The following is a 19,788-nucleotide window of genomic DNA, read 5'->3' as shown; positions in this document are numbered from 1 at the left end:
CCGATTGGTTGCAAGAGCTTCTTGCACTCAAGCGGAAGCCACGTCGGACGTTTTGAGTTCTGAGGAACATTCGAAAACTGGAACACTTGCTTCCAGATTTTTTGGCATCCAGGAACTGAAACGTTCAGCAATGGAGCCGTTCGAATTCCGAGGTTTGACTGCATACTGAAAAATTGCAAGGCACAAGCAATCTGCCTGTGTGGTTGCAGTTCTGCATCTCTGATCACCTCTCCTCTCTCTTGCCTAGCTGAGAGCTTTGTAGTGGCTGTTTGTGAATCTACTTACAGAACACAGACCACTGGTCTCTGCGACCGCTTGTGATTTGTATTTTGTTTTTTTAAAATGAGCTGCAGAAATCCGCAGTGCAAAACAGCTCGGCCTCCCTCCCGCTGAACGACTCAAAATCCAGCAAGTAATCAGGGCTGCTCTGAAATGTGTAACTAATCCACTGAAAGGAGACGAACTCTGCTGCCATTGTTATAATAATTATTATTGTCACCGTGTTCTCCATTACCAAAATGCCCATCTTCATGGTGGGTGTGCGTGCACCCTACTGCTGCAGGGCTGGGCAAGTTTCTCCTCCTTAGCAACTATTTCCCCATGTGCCGTGTTGTACCCTTCCTCAATAGGAGCAAATGGCAATCACTCACCCTTGTTTTAAGGTGGTTTTGTTTAGCGCCATCAGGGAACATGGCGCTTGTTGCAGATTAGGGAAAAAGCAGGTCCCTACCCCTAGGAGCTTACAGCCCCAGTTTTGACAGAAGAGGAAAGGGAGAGACCAGAGTCATGTGATAGATATGCACAGATGCAACTGCACAGGCTCAGGCTTGGCTTTGCTTAATGCTTGACCTGCGTCAGTTATATTAATTAAGCATATCTTCGTAACTACTTCTTGTCCAGTAATGTGACATCTGGTGAATGCCAGCTTGCTTGTGCAACAGGGTTTCATGTTCTCCATCCTGTCCCGCCCCCCAAGAAAGGTTGATGACACCCAGTGTGGTGTCTGAACTGACCAATCCTTACATGACTTTGTTGGGGCGTCTGTGTCTTCTCCTGCAGAGAAGTGCCCGGTGGACAACGCCAAACTGACTGTGGTGGTCAACAACATTGCTGTTGCTGAGCAAATTGGGGAGCTCTTCATTCACTGCAAGTACGGCTGCCGGCCCGCTGCAAGTGGCAAGCCTCCTGCCTTCGAGGTGGACCCTCACGGGTGCCCCTTCACCATTAAACTGAGTGCCAGAAAGTAAGTCTATGTGGAAACTTTTTCCCAAGGAAAACTTCTGCTTTCTAACTTGTTCCCCATATGTTAAGGGGGGTTGTAGGGGTTATGCCTTCATGTTTATGGTGGGCGACCATCTGAACACCATCAGTTCTTCTACTGTGAAGTGGGTATTTTGTGGTGTCTACACCACAGCTGCTTAGATCTCCAGCTGTAAACCTGACCCCGAAAGGCTGGGGAAGGCTGCTTCATAGCCTGTTATACTAGAGCAGGGGTAGCCAATGCAGTGCCCTGGAGAAGTTGTATGACAACTCCCATCATCCCTGACTATTAGCTATGGTGGTTGAAACTGGTGGGAGTTGTGGTCCAAAACATCTGCAGGATGTTGCATCCTTTGCCGCTGAACTAGAGGATGAACAGTGTCATGTGAGAGCTTGAAAGGGCCCATTACCTTGCTGCACTGCTAGGGGGTGCTGTTTTGCAGGCATCTCAGTTGGTAAGGAACAGAGCAACCTTCGTCAACCTGGTGCCTTCCAGATGTTTTGGATTCGGAATGGCCATAGCTCAGTGGTAGAGTGTCTGCCTTGCAAGCAGAAGGTCCCAAGTTCAATCCCCGGCATCTCCAGGTAGGGTTGGGAGAGCCTACTGCCTGAAATCCTGGAGAGCTGCTGCCAGTCAGTGTAGACAATACTGAGCTAGATGAACCCAATGTTTTGACTCTGTATAAAGCAGCTTCCTATTACAACTCCCATCAGCCCCAGCATTATTTTGCTGCACTGTCTGGGACAGCTAAGACAGAGTCAGCTTTTGGGGGGTTAGGCTTAGTTTATCCATATTCTCTCTTTCAGATAAACGAAAAGTTACTAAATTTCAGAACCTTCCCTGGTCTTTCCAAATGACAAGATCCACACACACACACCCTGCCATGTTCTAGCCTATCTTAAAAAAGGGCTACATGAGGAAGTTGCCCCTGGTGCAGTGGCTGGAACGTGTCCCATATTCCAGCCCCCTTTCACTCATGAGAGTAGCTCAGGGACAGATAATTGTTTTCCTCCTGCTTGTTTGCTAATAATGCGCCATCTTCTTCATCCAGGGACCATGAAAGCAGCTGTGATTACAGGCCGGTTCGCTGCCCCAACAACCCCAGCTGCCCGCCACTTCTCAAGATGAACCTGGAAGCGCACCTCAAGGAGTGTGAGCACATCAAGTGCCCCCATTCCAAATATGGGTAAGCAGAGGGGCAGAATCCTGAAGATTTAAGCAGGGACCTGCTTGGAACACCTTTTATTCTCTTCTTCTTGTTGTTGTGATGATCTTTTGGGTAAGTGGGAAGGTTGTTTTGTTAAGTATGCTATTTGGACGATCACTTTCCAAGTTTCGATTTTGATTCTTACAAAATGTAATTATATAAGCCACTTTGGGGCTGTTCCTTTGTAAAATGACTCATGAATGACGACAACAACAACAACAATGCTAATGCCGAAGATCAATCCTCAAGCTCTTCCCCATAATGCTCAGCTCCATCCTTCCCCAGCCTGGTGCCCTGCAGATGTTTTGGCCCACAACTTTCATTGGTCCCATCCAGGATGCAATCCAAAACATCTAGAGGACCACTAGGGTGGTGAAGGCCACTATAACTACTCCTTTCCTTTAGGTCAGAGGTCAGGAACCTTGGGCCTAATAGCTGAATGCAACCCTGGGGGCCTTTCTCTAGCTGGTAAATGGTACTCCCCCAGGCAGTGCCCATCAATGCTCTCTCTACACCCTCCTCAAGTGCCTTTGCCTGCCAGGAATGTGTCTTTGAATTGTGTTAATGCCTCTTGCTTGTCTGGATGGAGAGGTGTGTGTGAGTCATTGAAGAAACCTCTGACTTTTGCATGGTTGGAATGGAGCCTACATGTAAAGGTAATAAGTAGCCCATTCACATTTGTTCTGCTCACTTGTTGCCTCTGGCTCTGCTCACCACCAGCATGTGACCTGCAACCTCCCAATGGTTGCTTTCGGCAGGGGAAATGCAGCCCTCAGGCTGAAAGAAGTCCCTCCATCCCTGCTCTAGGTGTACATTCATAGGAAACCAAGACACATACGAGACCCACTTGGAAATGTGCAAGTTTGAGGGCCTGAAGGAGTTCCTCCAGCAGACAGACGATCGCTTCCACGAGATGCAGGTGGCCATGGCACAGAAGGATCAGGAGATTGCCTTTCTGCGCTCCATGCTGGGCAAGCTCTCGGAGAAGATCGACCAGCTGGAGAAGAACCTGGAGCTGAAGTTTGGTAGGTACCCTGTCTGATGTGGTGGAGGGAGTTGAGAGAAGCTTTGGGAGGGCATGAGCCAAATCTTCAAATGACCAAGATTGCCACTAGGCAGCCCTGAAGATCAGGACTCTCTTTTTAAGAGGATTGTCACCTCAAAAAGGTGTTTGGGACTTTTCACTTTAGAGAAAAGACAAGTAAGACATGACAGAAGTTTGTAAAATTACACACGGCATGGAGAAAGTGGATAGAGGAAAGTTTTTCATTCTCATAACACTAGAATTTGTTGGCATCCAATGAACCCAAATGTTGGGTGCTTCAGGATAGAAAAAGAAAAGTTCTTCACACAGCACATAGTTAAAACTATGGAACTCACCCCTATTGGAGGCAGTGGTGGCTTTAAAAGAGGATTATGTAAATTCATGGAGGAGAAGACTACCAACGGCTACTAGCCACAATGGCTGTGATCTGGCTCCATGACCAGAGGCATTATGCTTCTGAATGCTAGTTGCTGGAAGCTGCAGGAGGGAAGAGTGCTCTTGCGCTCAGGTCCTGCTTGAGGGCTTCCTTTAGGCACCTGGTTCAGTATAATATTTATGACCAGTAAGACTTAAAAGGACTGGGATTGGGGTGGCCTGTACAGTTGGAAATATCAAGCAAAATTTTAATACATGTGTGTGTGCGCACACCCACACACCTACACCTGAATTTGCTTTTAGAAATTACAAGCTCTTTTCTCCCAATTTTGTCACTATTTAGATGTCCTGGATGAGAACCAGAGCAAGCTGAGTGAGGATCTGATGGAGTTCCGGAGAGACGCTTCCATGCTGAACGTGAGCATTGCTGCTTGTAATGCAGAGTCTCCAAGCTCAGAGTGCCCCTTGGGCATAGAGGCAGAGCAACCCCATGCAGTTCTGCCTCCCGCCTGGGTCTGAAGAGGGAGGTGGAGAGCTCTATGGGCTTGCCTCTGCCCCCCTGGGGCTCTCAGAGTGGCTGTTGAAGGCAAAGCAAAGTGACATCCCTCCAGCTGATGCAGCTTGTGTCTGCATTTTGGGTGATCTGAGCTTTGAGCACCTGTGGTGCACTGAGACAAAACAAGATGCTCTTCCCTTCCCTTCAGGTTGATTGTTAGTTGCGCGGGTTTATTTTCTGGCTCCCTCCCAACTCCAACAACGCCCTCCCCTGCTCTGTTTGAGACATAGGATGAAGTTTGGAAGAAGCCTGTACCCATTGGGGGAATGGGAGTCCTAGCAATGACAAATTTTTGCTGGTCCGTAAGGCCAGCTAAAGTTTGTCAACCTCAAATGTATCATCTTGCTATCTTACCATTGGATGGCCTCACCACTTGAGAGTGATGGCGTCCCATACATTTCCGCTCTCATGTGATTATGGCTGCTCTGGCCCTAACCTGCCTTAACTTGCTGTTTTAGGATGAGCTGTCCCACATCAATGCCCGGCTGAACATGGGAATCTTGGGCTGTGAGTACCCTGGTCTTTCTTTCCCCAAGCACTGGCAGAATTTCTTTGTTTCTGGATTTTGAGGTTTTCCGTTGGTTGGTTGGTTGGTTGGTTGGTTTGCTTGCTTGTTTGATTCCAAACTGTGCAGATGCCCTGAGAACAACCTCCCATTGAATGAGGGCAAGGGTAGGTTGCAAATGCAAGGACATATTAGTAGGTTTAATTGGACCATCCTAAATTGAAGAAAGATTATGCCAGGCTTCCAATTTTACAAAAGTTTTCTAGGGAGGCCTGGAAATGGACCAAAACCTCAGGCTTATGGTGGAGCAGTTTGAACAAACACTGGTTGTCCATATGCAACCATACTCTAGCTTTAAAGAACACCAAAGGAAACACAATATTTGGTTTCCACTGAAGCAATAGTTGTATGTTGATAGCGCAACACTCATTGTTCTAAGAGGGCTGCTGGGCGGGATAGACCCACCATGATCTGATCCTGCAGCCCTGTTCTTATGTAGGAATAGCTTCTCAGCACCCTCCCCAAAAAGCACTTCAGGGGGTTCTGCCTATAGAAAGCAGTGGCAGTGTAACTAGCTTCAGGTGTGTAAGTCGGTGCCTCCTAAGAGGACATTGATCCTTGGCAGGGGTCTTGCTCTCATGCTGCTGGTATTGCCTTCTTCTTCCTCTCCCCCTGCAGCATACGACCCCCAGCAGATCTTCAAGTGCAAAGGCACTTTTGTTGGTCACCAGGGCCCTGTTTGGTGCCTGTGCGTCTATTCCATAGGGGACTTGCTCTTCAGCGGCTCTTCAGACAAGACGATTAAGGTAAGAGCTGCTTGTTTCTGAGCCTGAACTGAAGCCACAAGGAACCTCCAGTCTGCAAGGTTGAGGCAGTCTCAGTGGGGGTTTTTTCCAAAAAAAAAAGTTTGCATGTTGCTATTCCTCAGGTGGTCATTTGCAACAAGCTGTAAAATTAAGGAACTGAGCACCTCCCTTGTTTATGAGGAGCAGGCAAAAGACTGAAAACTGAAGTAACCATTAACATTACAGTGGTACCTCGGTTTAAGAACAGCCCTGTTTACGAACTATTCGATTTACAAACTCTCCAAAGCCAGAAGTAGTGTCCCGGTTTGCAAACTTTACCTCGGTCTAAGAACAGAATCCAAAAGGTAGAAGGGCACCGGCGGCTGGAGGCCTCATTAGGGAAAGCGTGCCTCGGTTTAAGAACGGTTTCAGTTTAAGAATGGACTTCTGGAACGGATGAAGTTCATAAACCGAGGTATCTCTGTAAAGTAAACAGATGAAAATTATTATGTATTCTGAAAATTATTACTCCTCCTCCAGTTATCCACAGTGCCAAGCAGACATAAAACACTTGTTTCCATTAAAAGAGCTGAGAAAAAGAGGGGTTGGGGTGGGGAACTAATATTCAGTGAATACTACATGACTTTAATCAGCCTCATTTTCTCAGTTTCCGCCTCATAATTGTCATAAACTACTAAAAATGGAAAGTTTGCCTGAATTTGAAACAAGCTTCCAAGTGTGGAGTCCTGGCTCTTAGGAGGGGAAAGGATACTGCAGGTCTCTAGTCAGCCATGTCATTTTAACAGGGTACACCAGGGGTCAGTAAACATTTTCAGCAGGGGGCCGGTCCACTGCCCCTCAGACCTTGTGGGGGGCTGGACTATATTTTTTTGGGGGGGGGGGAGAACAAATTCCTGTGCCCCACAAATAACCCAGAGATGCATTTTAAATAAAAAGACATGTTCTACTTGTGTGAAAACACGCTGATTCCCGGACCATCTGCGGGCCAGATTTAGAAGGTGATTGGGCAGAATCCGGCCCCCGGGCCTTAGTTTGCCTACCCCTGGGGTACACGTTTAGATCCAAGCAAGGACTTGGAAGGGAGGGTTGAGCACTTCTCAGAGCAGCTATGTGCTATAATCCTCTCCTTCTGGAATTACTTCTCAGTGGAAGTGCACTTGGAAAGCCTTCTGAGTATGAACCAAGGAAGGGCATGACAACAAAACCACCCATTTCTTCTGCCCTGCCCTTGGGCTCCCTGCTCCCTGCCAAATATCTGTCACAGTGAGAACTGCTAGGGATTGCATTTCTCTGTTTCTGGCTCCCTAGGAAAACCTGCCTATTCACTGACTTTCCTGGACTGGCTTATCTTGGCCTGAAAGTTGGGAAAGCAGGTGCTCAGATGACAGGCAACCTGCTTCCTGCCTTCCCAGCTGTGGCATTTCGGCTGACTTCCTGCCCTGGTTCCTGGTTGCTCTGGAGCCCAGTCACATGACTCCCCCCCTTCTGTTTCCTGTTAGGTGTGGGATACCTGTACCACATACAAGTGCCAAAAAACTTTGGAAGGCCACGATGGGATAGTCCTGGCTCTCTGCATCCAAGGGTGAGTCAGAGCGGCTGCTTGTGTGCTGAATCCAAATAGGAGTCGTTCTCAAACCCACTATTTTCCTGATTGCAAAGAGGTTTTACAAGTGCTCTCGTAACATGGCATTTGCTGCTGTTCCAGTTATTTGGTTGGTCAAACTGAGCATCTAGTGGTGACTCTGGAGATTTGCTTCAGGCAAATCCATCTCCCTTTATTCAGGGCCGTGTAGATTTTTTGTTACTTTCCATAATTCTGGTTTTGCTGTTGGGGGGGGGAGGGGGGTGTTCATAAGCTATGCAGGGCAGCTCCAACCCCTGATCTTTGGAAATCCTCAACATCCCCTCTCTCACTTCTGAGGCTTCAGCCGCCACTTTCCTGCATCTTTTCACAGCCATGAGAGCTAGAAGGGTGCTTATTTTTTATTATGAAAGTTAAGCTTCTCTGGAAGATAAAATGTCCAGCTGATCATTTGCATTGGGCATTTTATTCTGTGCTCGAGGGGAATCCCAGACCTCTTAGCATAGGCTTGCCAAATAACATCATCAAAGTTAGTAGTCCACAAGATTTTACAGACTTACCTACCCACACTTGCCTATATCAATCACATCACTAGCAGCCTGAAGATAACAAACAGTCTCTCCTGAGCAAACCTCCCCTGCCTGATTGCTTGGAAGTGGTTGTTGCTCACCACAAGCACCCAGGCCAAACCAGCTGTGCTTTCTCTTCTTCGGACGGCCGTCTTAGCACTCCCTGAAGGTCTTTGTTTCTCTTTTGCCCAGGAATAAGCTGTACAGTGGCTCTGCTGACTGCACCATCATTGTAAGTATCCAAGTCTGGGAAGGGCCTGGCTCTTGCTTTATTGAGGGCGGAGGGGGAGTCTGTGGAAAAAGCTCTTCCTCTCTGTGCTGTGGAGGTCATGGCCAGGAACAATTTTACATGCCCTGCCTTTTTGTAATCTTTGCAGGTCTGGGATATTCAAACCTTGCAGAAAGTTAACACTATCCGGGCCCATGACAATCCTGTCTGCACGCTGGTCTCGTCACACAACATGCTTTTCAGTGGCTCCCTAAAAGCCATCAAGGTACCATTTAGGATTGGGTCCTCCAGCCAAAGAAGGCCCCCAGACCATCCCTTCTTCTTTTTCCCCTCCTGGTTTCTAGGCCACCTTTCCTCAACCCTCATCCTCCACTTCTAAATTCTGACTTTTTATGTAAAAAAATCTCTCTTCACTGTTGCTGATTCCTCCTCCAGTTACCCCATTCCCTCATCTAGCAGGCTGTACTAATTTCCCTCGCCCCATTCAACTTTACCATTCACGAAACCTGTGGTTGAGCAACAGAGAGATTCCCACTTCTTATGTATTATAATACATTTACGGTCGTACCTTGGATCTCAAACGGCTTAGTTGCCAAACATTTCGGCTCCCGAATGATCAAAAAACAGAAGTGAGTATTCCAGTTTTCAAACTTCTTTTGGGACCCTAATGTCCGACAAGGCTTCCGCAGCTTCCAATTGGCTGTAGGAGCTTCCTGCAGCCAATCAGAAGCCGCGCTTTGGTTTCCGAACGTTTTGGAAGTCGGAAGGACTTCCGTAATGGATTCCGTTCAACTTCCAAGGTACCACTGTGTATCCCACACTTCTGCTAAGAGAGATGTACGTGGTTCTCTCCCACCACCCTTTATCCCCACAGAAACCCTGTGAAGTAGGTTAGACTGAGGGATGGTGCCCCCAGGCCATTCTGTGAACTCTGTCCCTCTCTTCTTGCTTTCTCTCTCTCACACACACACAAGAGAGAGCGCTATTTGTAGTGTAACTAGAGCTATTTGCAGCGTGGTTGGCTTGTGAGATGCTGTGCTGTAGCCTGTCCATAGACTGGAGATGTGGTGGGAGGGTGGGCAGACGAGCAGAGACTAAAAAGCAACCTTCTGCTCAAAGGTACAATTCTGCCTGTCCTTCTGGTCTCCAGGTCTGGGACATCGTGGGCACTGAGCTGAAGCTGAAGAAGGAGCTGACGGGCCTTAACCACTGGGTCCGTGCGCTGGTGGCATCCCAGAATCACCTCTACAGTGGCTCCTACCAAACGATCAAGGTATGTGCACTCCCAGATTCCTCACCCACCCATTCCATCCCCCCCAATATGTGCATCATTGTCTGCTGCCATTTTTCTTTTCAACCCAAGCACATCAATCTTCCCTCCCATCTTTTTCTGCCCTAGATCTGGGACATTCGGAACTTGGAGTGTGTACATGTCCTGCAGACGTCGGGTGGGAGCGTCTACTCTATCGCTGTCACCAACCACCACATTGTCTGCGGCACCTATGAGAATCTCATTCACGTAAGGGTGGCGAAGGCTTGGAGTCAGGGGTGCAAAGGTGCTGGGGTTTTGCAGTCTACACAGGTGGGTGATGGGACACCCCCCCCACACACACTGTGGCCTCATCCAACCCTTTGTGGTGCTTGGCAAGCCAACACTGGCAGAACAAAAGCTCTGGCAGCGGGAGAGCTTTGCTGTGTCCATGCAGGTTTGGAAGGTAATCCTAGGTCCTCGCTTCCTCCCGATTCCAGGTGTGGGACATTGAGTCCAAAGAGCAGGTGCGTACCCTGACGGGACACGTGGGCACCGTGTATGCCCTAGCGGTCATCTCCACGCCAGACCAAACCAAAGTCTTCAGCGCTTCCTATGACCGGTCATTGCGGGTGAGGCACTGCTAGCTGGGGCAGAGGGATGTGCTTTGGGGAGGAAACAGAGGCTGGCTATTATTATTATTATTATTATTATTATTATTATTACTGGTAACATTTGAATAGTGAGGGGAGTGGGTTGATCAGGTTAAACCAGCATTTTTCAAAACTGCCATTTAGGGGCGGGAGAGGCAGTATGGCTATTGGTGTCCAAGCAGTGTCTCCATGGTATGATTGGCAATAGGGAAATCCCAACCCTTTCACCAGGGTCACAACAGAGAGCTCCTTCTCACAGCACATAGGTAAACTATGGCACTTGTTCCCAGAGAAGGCAGTGATGGCCACAAACCTAGATGGCTTGAAAAGAGGGTAGACAAATTCATGGAGTATAAGGCTCTTAGCCAGGATGGCTATGCTCTGCCTCCACAATTGGAGGCAGCAATGGTTCTGAATAGGGGAGAGGGCTCTTGTGCTTGAATCCTGCTTGTGGGTTTACCACAGGTATCTGGTTGGCCACTGCGAGAACAGGATACTGGACTAGATGGGCCACCCACAGGCCTGATCCAGCAAGGCTCTTCTTATGTCTGTACCCTGCAAATGTGCTTGCAGAGTACAGTGGTCTGTTTTGGTTCTCATGGCCTGAATTTAAGTGTGCTTCAAAAATCCTTGATACTGATAGGAGGGAGTGGGTTGGGACAGAGCTTGATGGTGCTAGCCTGGAGCATTTTTGAAGCACTTCATTCTTGATAATAGCTTGTGTTCTTTGCCCAGGTATGGAGCATGGATAACATGATCTGCACTCAGACTCTGCTACGCCACCAGGGCAGCGTCACAGCACTGGCTGTCTCTCGGGGTCGCCTGTTTTCTGGTGCTGTTGACAGCACGGTTAAGGTAGGTCGCCAATGTGTTCAGGGGGGTGCGCAGCGTTGAGCAGGAGGGAACAGCATCACGCCACATTAGGCAGGCAGGTTGTTGAGCAGGTTTAGCTGTCGGAGCACTGCTGCTCCCTGAACCCACCAGCGCCTTCACACCAGAGTTCCTTACACTGCAGATATGCATGTGGCAGAAAAGGTGGTGTGGGTCCATGAATGTGAGCCAGTGGCCTGTTGCAGAACACCTTCCTTCTAGCATAGGCAAGTGTAGAAAGTTATTGGCAAGAGTGAGAGGGCTTTTTCTGTTTCTTATCTGATTGAGCAGGAGGGAAACTTGGATCAAGCTATTCCAGGTGCCTATCTGTTTGCTGTGGTTTGCAGGGTTAAGAGCTTGCTGCAGCAACTGTACTGCTGAATCCTGTCTCCTTGGAGTTCTGATAGTCTAGCACAGCTTGTCTGTGCTGGCCTGTGGCTGAGAGGAGTTCTGCCCTAAAACATCTGGAAGAGACTAGATTAGAAGAGGCTGCTCTAGCATGCCTCTTCCCCATGCCCCATGCCCCATGAGTTGGGGTAGACTGCCTGGACCACCCAGTCCCCAAGCAGTTTGTGCTCTTTTGCTCATTTCTCAGCACTAGCCCAACCGAATCATCTGATTTGTTATTTGCTTAGTTAGGTTGTATCTCTGATTATTAAGGGTGTGTGTGTGAATTTTGCTAAGGGCCCAAGTCCTGGCTGTCCCTCCCCCTCTGTAACCTCGTAGGGCCCTCGCTCCAAGCAGTTACCCATATGATGTGTACCTTTAAGGCAGCCTTTGTCAACCTGGTGCCCCCCAGATGCTTGGGACTACAACTCCCATCATCGCTGTGCTGACTGGGGCTCACGAGAGTTGTAGCCAAAACATCTGGAGGCCCCCAGGTTGGAGGAAGACTATTTAAGGGCAAGATTTCTGAAGCAGATTTTTCTTGAGTTGGCAACTTTGTGGAATCAGCACATTCCCAGACAGCAGCCTTCCATGAGTTGTTGCAGAGTCCCGGAATGGTTTATTCTCATAAGCTAGTGATTGGTCAACCTTCTGCCTACTTGGCAGTGCAAAAACTCTTGCAGTTGTCATGCATACGTCAGGGGCAGATGTGGCTGGTGTGCAGAGGTGAGATGGATGGGTCACAAGTTGTGTGGCCCTCACTGGTAGATCTGCTGGTTTGAACCCGTGGGGTCTCTCGCCTTGTGGGGCAGGTATTGTCTGCACCTAACCTTGCAGCAGATTGGCCCTCTCTTGCGCAGGCCCTACTGACTTTCCTTCCTGCCGCAGGTTTGGACATGCTAGTGGGTGCCACTGCCTGCTTGTGGACGGCAGACTACCAAATAATCCTCCGGCTCACACATGTCGTCCTGCTTCCTTGCACTCCAACGCCCCTCCCACTGTGCGCACCAGCCGTGAGCGAGCTTCACAGCCCACGTACCTCAGCACTGCCACCCCTGACGCAGCAGGCCCTGTCCCAAGCAGGGCTGTTTGGAGATAAAGCTCGCAAGACCACATCACAGCGGCATCGTTTCTGATGGAACAAATAGGGCACTGCAGCCTCAAGACAGCAGCGTTTGGGTGAAGTGGGATTAGTTTGATGATCCAGGTGTGAGCACCCACAATGCACCTTTGCCAACAGCAGTGCCAGAGCCAAGGATTGGGGGTGACGGGGAGAAGACCCCTCTCTCTTCTGGCATTTAAATGTATCTGCTAAGCTCTTTCATTTGTGCCCACCGCCAATGATAAAGACCAGTTTTCCCCTCATGTAACCAGGTACGATTTTTATGTCTCAAAGATTCCCATCCCTCGCATCAGGTACCGCAAGGCCATCCATTCACAGCATCATGTCATAACGGCACCAAGCCCCCAATGGTTTAAAACAAAAACAGGGAGAGCCCACTGTTGTGTTTTTACTGACATTTTCTACTGTTTTTAAGATTGTGATATAGATTTGGATTATTTCTTCCTTGACAATAAAAATGGACCATTGTTTTAGGCCAGCATGAGTTATTGACCAGCTTGGAGCATCTTAGCAAAAGGAGTGTAACGTCTCTTTGATAGTTAACCTACCTTGCAGCCCCAGCTCGTTATCAGAGACAAGCGATTTCAAAGTTTACTAGCCCACACCTACCTGCGGGTACTTCTGTTCCTACTAGCTAGTGAATTTGACAATTTTGTTTCCCCACTTTTTTACACAAGTATTGCAGAGAAATGGCAGAAGACTTGTATTTGCTTCTTTGAAGGTGTACATCATGCCACCAGCTGTCAAAGGTGAAATGCTTTAATAATAGCCACGGGAATGTGCACTTTCGCCCTTGTCAAGAAAACACTTGTGTTGATGCAAGAGCTGAAATGAAACCTTTTATCTCCGTATCTTTGCAGACTATGTGCTGCACCAGGGAAGATAGCTTTGGCCTTTATGCGCTGTTTGTGAGCTTCCCAGAAGATCTAGATCTTAGGTGCTGATTTGGTCCCACTTTTGGAAATCAGAAGTAGCTGTTGTTAAAGTTGGTGCTTTAATACGTTTGTAGGTGGGTGTTGGCTGTGGAAATGAAATGAAAACAGGTGCCCATCCGCTCCCTTCCTCCCAAGCACCAGTTTGTTGAACTTTGTGGGTGCATAGAAGCAGGGAAAATCTGGCCTCAGCAAAGTGAGAGAAGCAGAAAGGCTGGAATGCTCAATAAGTAGACAGACGCTCACTATCTCCTCCCTCCCACCCACCTTTTCACCATCAAATGGGTGAATCACAGAACTGCGAAGTTGGGAGGGATCCGAAACTCCTGCAATGATGGCACAATGTGAAAGAGGCTAGCTCTGCAGACTGCTAAACACTTTCGTGCTTTGTTCCACTAGATAGGGCTACCAAGCGTCTAAATCGCCAAGACCCACCTGTGTGACTGGCACTCAGCATCTATTCCCAGTTAAGTACAGTTCAGACTTTCCCCCCTTTGGCTGCAGCCAAAACAAGAGTTTCACAGGACCAGACAATTTGGACATTTATTAAGCACTGATGGCCATCAGTGCATCCACAGCGCCGCCTACCTGTCTATTGTAAAATTGCAGCATGAGCCGATCGCTCAGCACCATAGCGTCCTTGCATGCACCCAGCGGTTTAGCACCTCATGGAAAACTGCCTTTGGAGGTCGTTTCCCAATAAAAAACATTATTAGTGTTAACGTCATGTTATGTATAGTCATGGCAAGCGAGGAGGGCATCTTTCCCATGTTCTTAAGTATTTGTACCCAGACAACTTCTATTTTTTTCCTTTTTTTCCTTTTTTTTAAATAGGAGCAAATATTTTTTACAGCACCACAAAAGCCATCAAATATTATAATAATACAGGTGGGGATGCAAGAAGCAAGGAAAGGAGGCTGGCAGCAAGATGCATAGCTTTGACAGAAATGGGAAAAATACAATACAGTTTCCATAACTTAATAATAAAAATATATATAATATATATATAATATATATAATATGTATATATCCAGCATTAGAATCTTGGAATATTCTTTCTTTTCTTTTTTAAGATACATTTTCTTTCTTTTTAATTTTTTTTTTTTACAACAGGTATCTTCATGTTGTCGTTTTATTTATTTTTTATTTATTTTAATGTAAGAAATTTCAAAGTTGTGCCAGACACATTTTGGAGATCAGCAAAGACAGAGCTATCTGTGCTTGAGAAAAGAAACGAGTGTCACCACTCAGACATAGACACCTGGATTTCAAATAAACAGAAACGAACAAACAAAAAATACCCACAGCGCCAGGGAACCATAGGTTATGATGTTCCAGACCAAAAAAAAAAAAGCCAGTTCTAAAAAAACCAAAACTGGATTGACTCCCATTTGTACAATGATATACAGCTGTGCATACATTACCTACTTCCACACACATGCATTTAAACACGCTCACGCATATACACACATGTGGCTGCTCACACACACACCCCAACTTAAAAACAGAAACTGCCGTACAGAAAAGAACACGCTGAGAGATGAGATTTAACAAAAATTCTGAAAACAAGGCACATCCTTTGATTTTTGTTTAAAACTGTAAAAATAAACATGGCAACCAAAAAAATCCCATATAACATAAACGTAATATTTTTGCACACCTTGAAACAAGATAAACTGTACCTTTTTAAAAAACATTGTGCTACTCTTAAATGATGTCACCACAAGACACACAGCTTATTATAAGTCTAATAGTCAAGCTAAACTCCAGTTCTTTCAATTTTATCTCTTAAAACTGTTTAATATACAGTTGATAATATTTTAAAATCTTTTTTAATATATATTAAAGTCCTTTCTGATATTTTTTTGTTAATTATCTCTGGGGGTGGGTGGGAAATCCATTCTTAAATAATTTCTTTCCAATAAATTAATACTTCTTTTATATAGCTTATTTTTCTCATCCCTTTATCACACGCCAAAGGGGACAGAAAATTCTTTTGCTTTTGTTTTCACATGTAAGAACATTCATAAACATGGCTGTTGCGAGAGGAGGAGAGACCCTCTACCAAAGCAATAATAAACTCAACAACAGAACCCAACTCTGCTTTTTTTTCAGCCTGTCACTACACTGGCCCTATGTAGCAAAAGCACAGGCATCAAAATCAAGTGGGTTTAAGAGGCTTGGTGGTCTTGCTTGGAAAAATAGTCATGGTGCAGGACGGCTGGAAGGGGGTTCTCCTGAGTTGTTGATCTGACCTGATTGGTTGAGATTCGCGAGTGGACCATCCCTCAAGCCAAGGCGGGGCGCTGCCCCCCTTTTCTTGTCTTACAGATTTTTTAAAAAATGAAATGAGCTGCAAGTAAAGAGGAGAACAAAGAGGAACGAGAGAGAGAGACTGACACAGACAGTTACTAAACATTAGAAATGGGTGAATGGTGAGGTGATATAAAAAAAGGATGACTTTGGACCTAAGAAGAGCCTCAGAGGCTCACAAAGTTTCATGCCCAAGGCATATAATGTCATCATTTGGCCTCAAAACTGCAGGGAGAACAATTCCCTGAGTAATTACTTGCTTAGGAAGAAGGGTTCCAGTGCTTTTGGTGGGAACAGAAGGGGGTTCCTTATCTTAAGAGGAAGCCTGAAGGCCCACAGCAACCAAAATCTCTGATCCAATGATAGCTTTTCTCTCTCCATCACTGCCAGATGATTTCTGGTGCTTATACAGCTATGGATCCAAAGGCAAGATGGAACACAAGGGAGCAACATTTAGAGAAAGATATGGCCATGGTGCAAGTGTTAGCAGCAATGAGGAAGAGAGCAGAACAGAATTAGGTGTTTGAAGCACCGAAAGAGTCCAAAAACTTATAGGGGCAACATGAACTAAATGTAAACCTCGCTGCACGTTAAACAAACCCCCCAGAGATTACAGCACCGGGACTGAAGCTGCAGCCTTCTGCTGCAAGTGGCAATGAAGATACAGATTTTTGAGATGCCTTTTTGGACTTGTCTTGGTGAAAAATGGCTGTAGTCCTTGTGGTGGTTTTAAAAGGAAGAGTGCCCACAAGGGAAGGATGAAATGCAGCAGGCCACAGACACTTAAAAGGCAGCCAGGGCTCAACAGTAGGAAATGCATTTCAACTGTTAAAAACAATGGGGTCTGGGCAGAATGTCATTCCAAGGATCTCCAAAATCTCCTTCGAGGGAAGACACTACAGGCCAGTCATCACAGCCAAACCAGTAATCTTGAAATACTTGCCAAAAGGTTTAGTTAAGTCATAATAATGTCCACTGCCAAGATAGCTTCCAGTCCAACAGGACAGAAAAAAACACGGGTTCATGCTTGCCCACTACCATAAAGAATGCATGACAAGCTAGTCAACTTTGGTGCTGCGACACTCTGAAATGACCTCCACTTCCTGCCAGGCTACCACCACCACCACCACCACTTGGTTTCCTCTACTGGTAATTGATTCAAGTATCCAACCATCAAGATTAACATAAGACTGGATTCTCACAGGGGACAGTTTTACCTTGCCAAGAAATGCCCCAGGAAGGAAGAAGAGGAGTATTCCATTGCTGCTTTAAGAAGAGAAGATTGCAGCAGGAGTGTGGATAATCTATTATTGGAGATTCCAAGATTGTGCTTCTTTTTGAGAATGACACGGGACCATGATGTGGCAGCCGGGAAGATTAGAAGAACCTTGTGTGCCAGGTGTTAACAGCTGTGGACCAATCCAAAGGGAGCTGCTCTGCTACTCCCATGATGCTTTGAGCATTCAGAGACTGGCTCTCATTCCTTAACTCCCTGCAATGTACAAAGATCCCCACTGCAACCAACTGCAGAAAAAGGGGACTTGCAGGGAGGTCACAACCAATTCAGTCTACATGCTACAAAACTTCTGGATAACCTTGCAGCCTTTGAGGCACCTAGAACCCAACCTTCTGTTGAGAGATCCTTCCCCATAAACTCCTACAATGCTGAGAGCCTCAACCTTGCAAGGGCCCTAAGCCAGAAAAGAACCAAGCAAGACATAATGTTGGGCACTGGCGGAACAGCTTCACCTTGCTGCTGCTGGTCCCTCTCCCAACACCCAACAGCTCTCAGGTTGGTTAGGATATTGCAAGAGTTGATACTAGACAGGTGGTGCAGACACTGACGCATTTTTCATAGTTGTACACACCAAAAGTTGCTGCTCCTTGGGTGGACCTTCCTGGGAGACTGCACTTGCTCAGGCCATACAGCACTGCAAGCCCAACAGGGCTGCCTCTGCAGGGGTCATCATCTCCATGTCAGGCCTCTCTTAGCTAGCAAGCCACCATCCTCAGCACTACAAGCTGTTGTGTGTCCACAATCTGCTGAGAATTGCAACCGAGATACAAGTTGAGAGTCAGAGGCTGAAATCACATCCCAGCTAACTATTGCAATTCACTTGCCTTGGCAGAACCAATTTGGATAGTTGGGGTGCAACCGTTATTGCATTTGGAACAACAGAAATGGAAGCGGCAGGGGAGTCCTCTTTTACCAAACTCCTGCTAGACTACAAAACTACCACTGGCCCCTGCTCAGTGCTGCTGCTTCTCCACCAAAAGCTCTGCAAGATCAATACATTATATTGCCCATGTCTGTTTACTGTCTCCTTAACTCTGCCCCACTTCCTGTTCCTCCCGGGAATAACCACTGTAGACAGTACTTAAGGAGGGCTGCATTGTCTAAATCAACAACAAACTCTTTGGAAACAAGTGCCTTGAAGTGTGAGAGAGCGCAACCAAAGTCTCTCATGCTCATAACCCCAGCTGCCCTAAGGATAGAGAGATATATGTATATCTTTAAAAGAAAAAATCGGGAATAAATATTCATTTATGGCAGCTCCTGAAGCCACCAGGGATATATTTACAGGGTTTTTTTGGCCAGGATTATTTTGTTTTCCTTTTTCCCCATTTCCCCTTTTTATGTTTCAACACTGTATCAGTCATGCAAATGTACCAAAGCTTTTGCGCGGCCCTTGCCAGGAACAATACTTTTTTTTTCAAGGCAAACAAACAGGAGAAGAAGAAGAAGAAGAAAAAGGAGCTTATTTCTCAAATGGGACTCGTTTAACGGAACAGAACTTCTTACAGTCACAGCTTCATTATCACCAGGAGAAGACAAACACCTTTCGGGACAAAGAAACGAAGCATGCAGCTAGCCGAAAGCCTCCTCGACTCAACGGCTTCCCTTGGGCATTCTCCTGCCCCACCTTTTCCAGCGCTTCCCAATAAGGGCAGATGGGCACAGGAACCGAGACAGCAGCACAGGAGAGAGAGGACAGCGGTGCTCAGTCAAGGAACAATACCAACACGGAAGGCAAGAAGAGTTTCACTAAGACGAGATTCCACCCCAAACAGAAAACATGAAGAACCAGAGAAGACTCCATAGTTATTTGTGCCACATTTTGATAACACACTGGGGGACTGTAGCGACTGGGGATTGGTTGGTTGGGAGAAGGGGGTGAGGGCAGGAAATACTTTCCAAATTAAACGAGGAGACTCAAATTTGACCGAGTGGAGTAGATTTGCCTGAAGATCGTCTTGCAGGTAACAGAAGTTCCTGCCCCAGGCGTACGGCTTTTTGCTTCATTCTTAGGAGGAGAATTGAAGTCACCTTGTATCCCCCAAAGTAAACAGGTGTTAAGGAAGGAAGGGGGAAAATAACAGCGCAAGAGCGGCGGCTCTTTCCTTTTCTTTGCCGCTTCCACAAAACTGGTCTCCAAGCCCCAAGAAAGCCTTCCCCAAGCATCTGGGTTTGTTTCAGCACAATCCTGAGGTAACCTTATCTTTGTGCAAACCTCAAAAGATGGAAGGGAAGGAAGGGAAGATCTTCATGGAGATGATTGTGCCCTTGTGCCCATGGCAGATCCTGAGGTTGGCTGCGATTGCTTCCCAGCTCTCATTCCAACATGGCATCCAGTTGGTCCGCAAGGTCGTCAAACATGCTGCCAATGTCATCGAGAATGCTGACTGTGCTCTTGGATTCTGCGGTGGAACTGAGGGCAAAGGACACCAGCGCGAGTTAGGAGAGCACAAGGAAGACCCTCTTTTCTCACTACACAATTTTCTACATTCTCCCATGCCTACTAGCTTTCAATAGCCCTCTTCTCCATGAATTTGTCCAATCCTCTTAAACTTGGCGGCCATCACTGCTCCCTGTGGGAGCGAATTCTAAAGTTACAACTGCACTTTGTGACAAAGGACTTCCCTTTGTCTCTCCTGAATCTTCCAACATTCATCTTCGTTGGATGTCTAGAACTCACAGATATCCAGTGAAACTGAATGTTGGGAGATTCAGGAGAGACAAAAGAAAGCGTTGTGAGAGAGGCAGAAAAACTGTTCTCCATCAATTTTTTTGATGCCATACATCATTTTATAAACTTATATCACGTCACATGGACTGATCAATTAA

General features: G+C 46.8%; 2 protein-coding genes and 1 long non-coding RNA gene across 11 annotated transcripts in view; 2 read left to right on the top strand and 1 right to left on the bottom strand.

Moving 5' to 3' along the window:
- TRAF7 (TNF receptor associated factor 7) overlaps positions 1 to 12,890 on the top strand; it is a 33,358-nt gene extending 20,468 nt beyond the window's left edge. For all 5 annotated transcript variants that reach the window (XM_083584700.1, XM_083584701.1, XM_083584703.1 and 2 more), the window contains 14 exons: positions 1,060 to 1,243; positions 2,313 to 2,447; positions 3,276 to 3,493; positions 4,232 to 4,305; positions 4,903 to 4,951; positions 5,628 to 5,755; positions 7,255 to 7,337; positions 8,099 to 8,138; positions 8,284 to 8,400; positions 9,286 to 9,408; positions 9,535 to 9,654; positions 9,885 to 10,016; positions 10,773 to 10,892; positions 12,183 to 12,890. In XM_083584700.1, coding sequence (XP_083440826.1) covers positions 1,060 to 1,243; positions 2,313 to 2,447; positions 3,276 to 3,493; positions 4,232 to 4,305; positions 4,903 to 4,951; positions 5,628 to 5,755; positions 7,255 to 7,337; positions 8,099 to 8,138; positions 8,284 to 8,400; positions 9,286 to 9,408; positions 9,535 to 9,654; positions 9,885 to 10,016; positions 10,773 to 10,892; positions 12,183 to 12,197 — 1,538 coding nt within the window. In that variant the 3' untranslated portion in view covers positions 12,198 to 12,890. The remainder of the gene's footprint in view (positions 1 to 1,059; positions 1,244 to 2,312; positions 2,448 to 3,275; positions 3,494 to 4,231; positions 4,306 to 4,902; positions 4,952 to 5,627; positions 5,756 to 7,254; positions 7,338 to 8,098; positions 8,139 to 8,283; positions 8,401 to 9,285; positions 9,409 to 9,534; positions 9,655 to 9,884; positions 10,017 to 10,772; positions 10,893 to 12,182) is intronic.
- A 459-nt stretch (positions 12,891 to 13,349) lies between these two features.
- On the top strand, positions 13,350 to 15,290 carry LOC310748810. Its single transcript, XR_014541372.1, has 2 exons — positions 13,350 to 13,579; positions 13,753 to 15,290. It is a non-coding gene; the product is annotated as an uncharacterized lncRNA (long non-coding RNA).
- Positions 14,480 to 19,788, bottom strand: part of CASKIN1 (CASK interacting protein 1) — a 111,642-nt gene continuing 106,333 nt past the window's right edge. For all 5 annotated transcript variants that reach the window (XM_083584693.1, XM_083584690.1, XM_083584691.1 and 2 more), the window contains one exon: positions 14,480 to 19,372. In XM_083584693.1, coding sequence (XP_083440819.1) covers positions 19,276 to 19,372 — 97 coding nt within the window. In that variant the 3' untranslated portion in view covers positions 14,480 to 19,275. The remainder of the gene's footprint in view (positions 19,373 to 19,788) is intronic.

This window comes from Podarcis filfolensis (assembly GCF_964270895.1).
Source record: "Podarcis filfolensis genome assembly, chromosome: 14".
Classification (NCBI taxonomy): domain Eukaryota; kingdom Metazoa; phylum Chordata; class Lepidosauria; order Squamata; family Lacertidae; genus Podarcis; species Podarcis filfolensis.
This window is presented reverse-complemented; position numbering and strand designations above follow the sequence as displayed.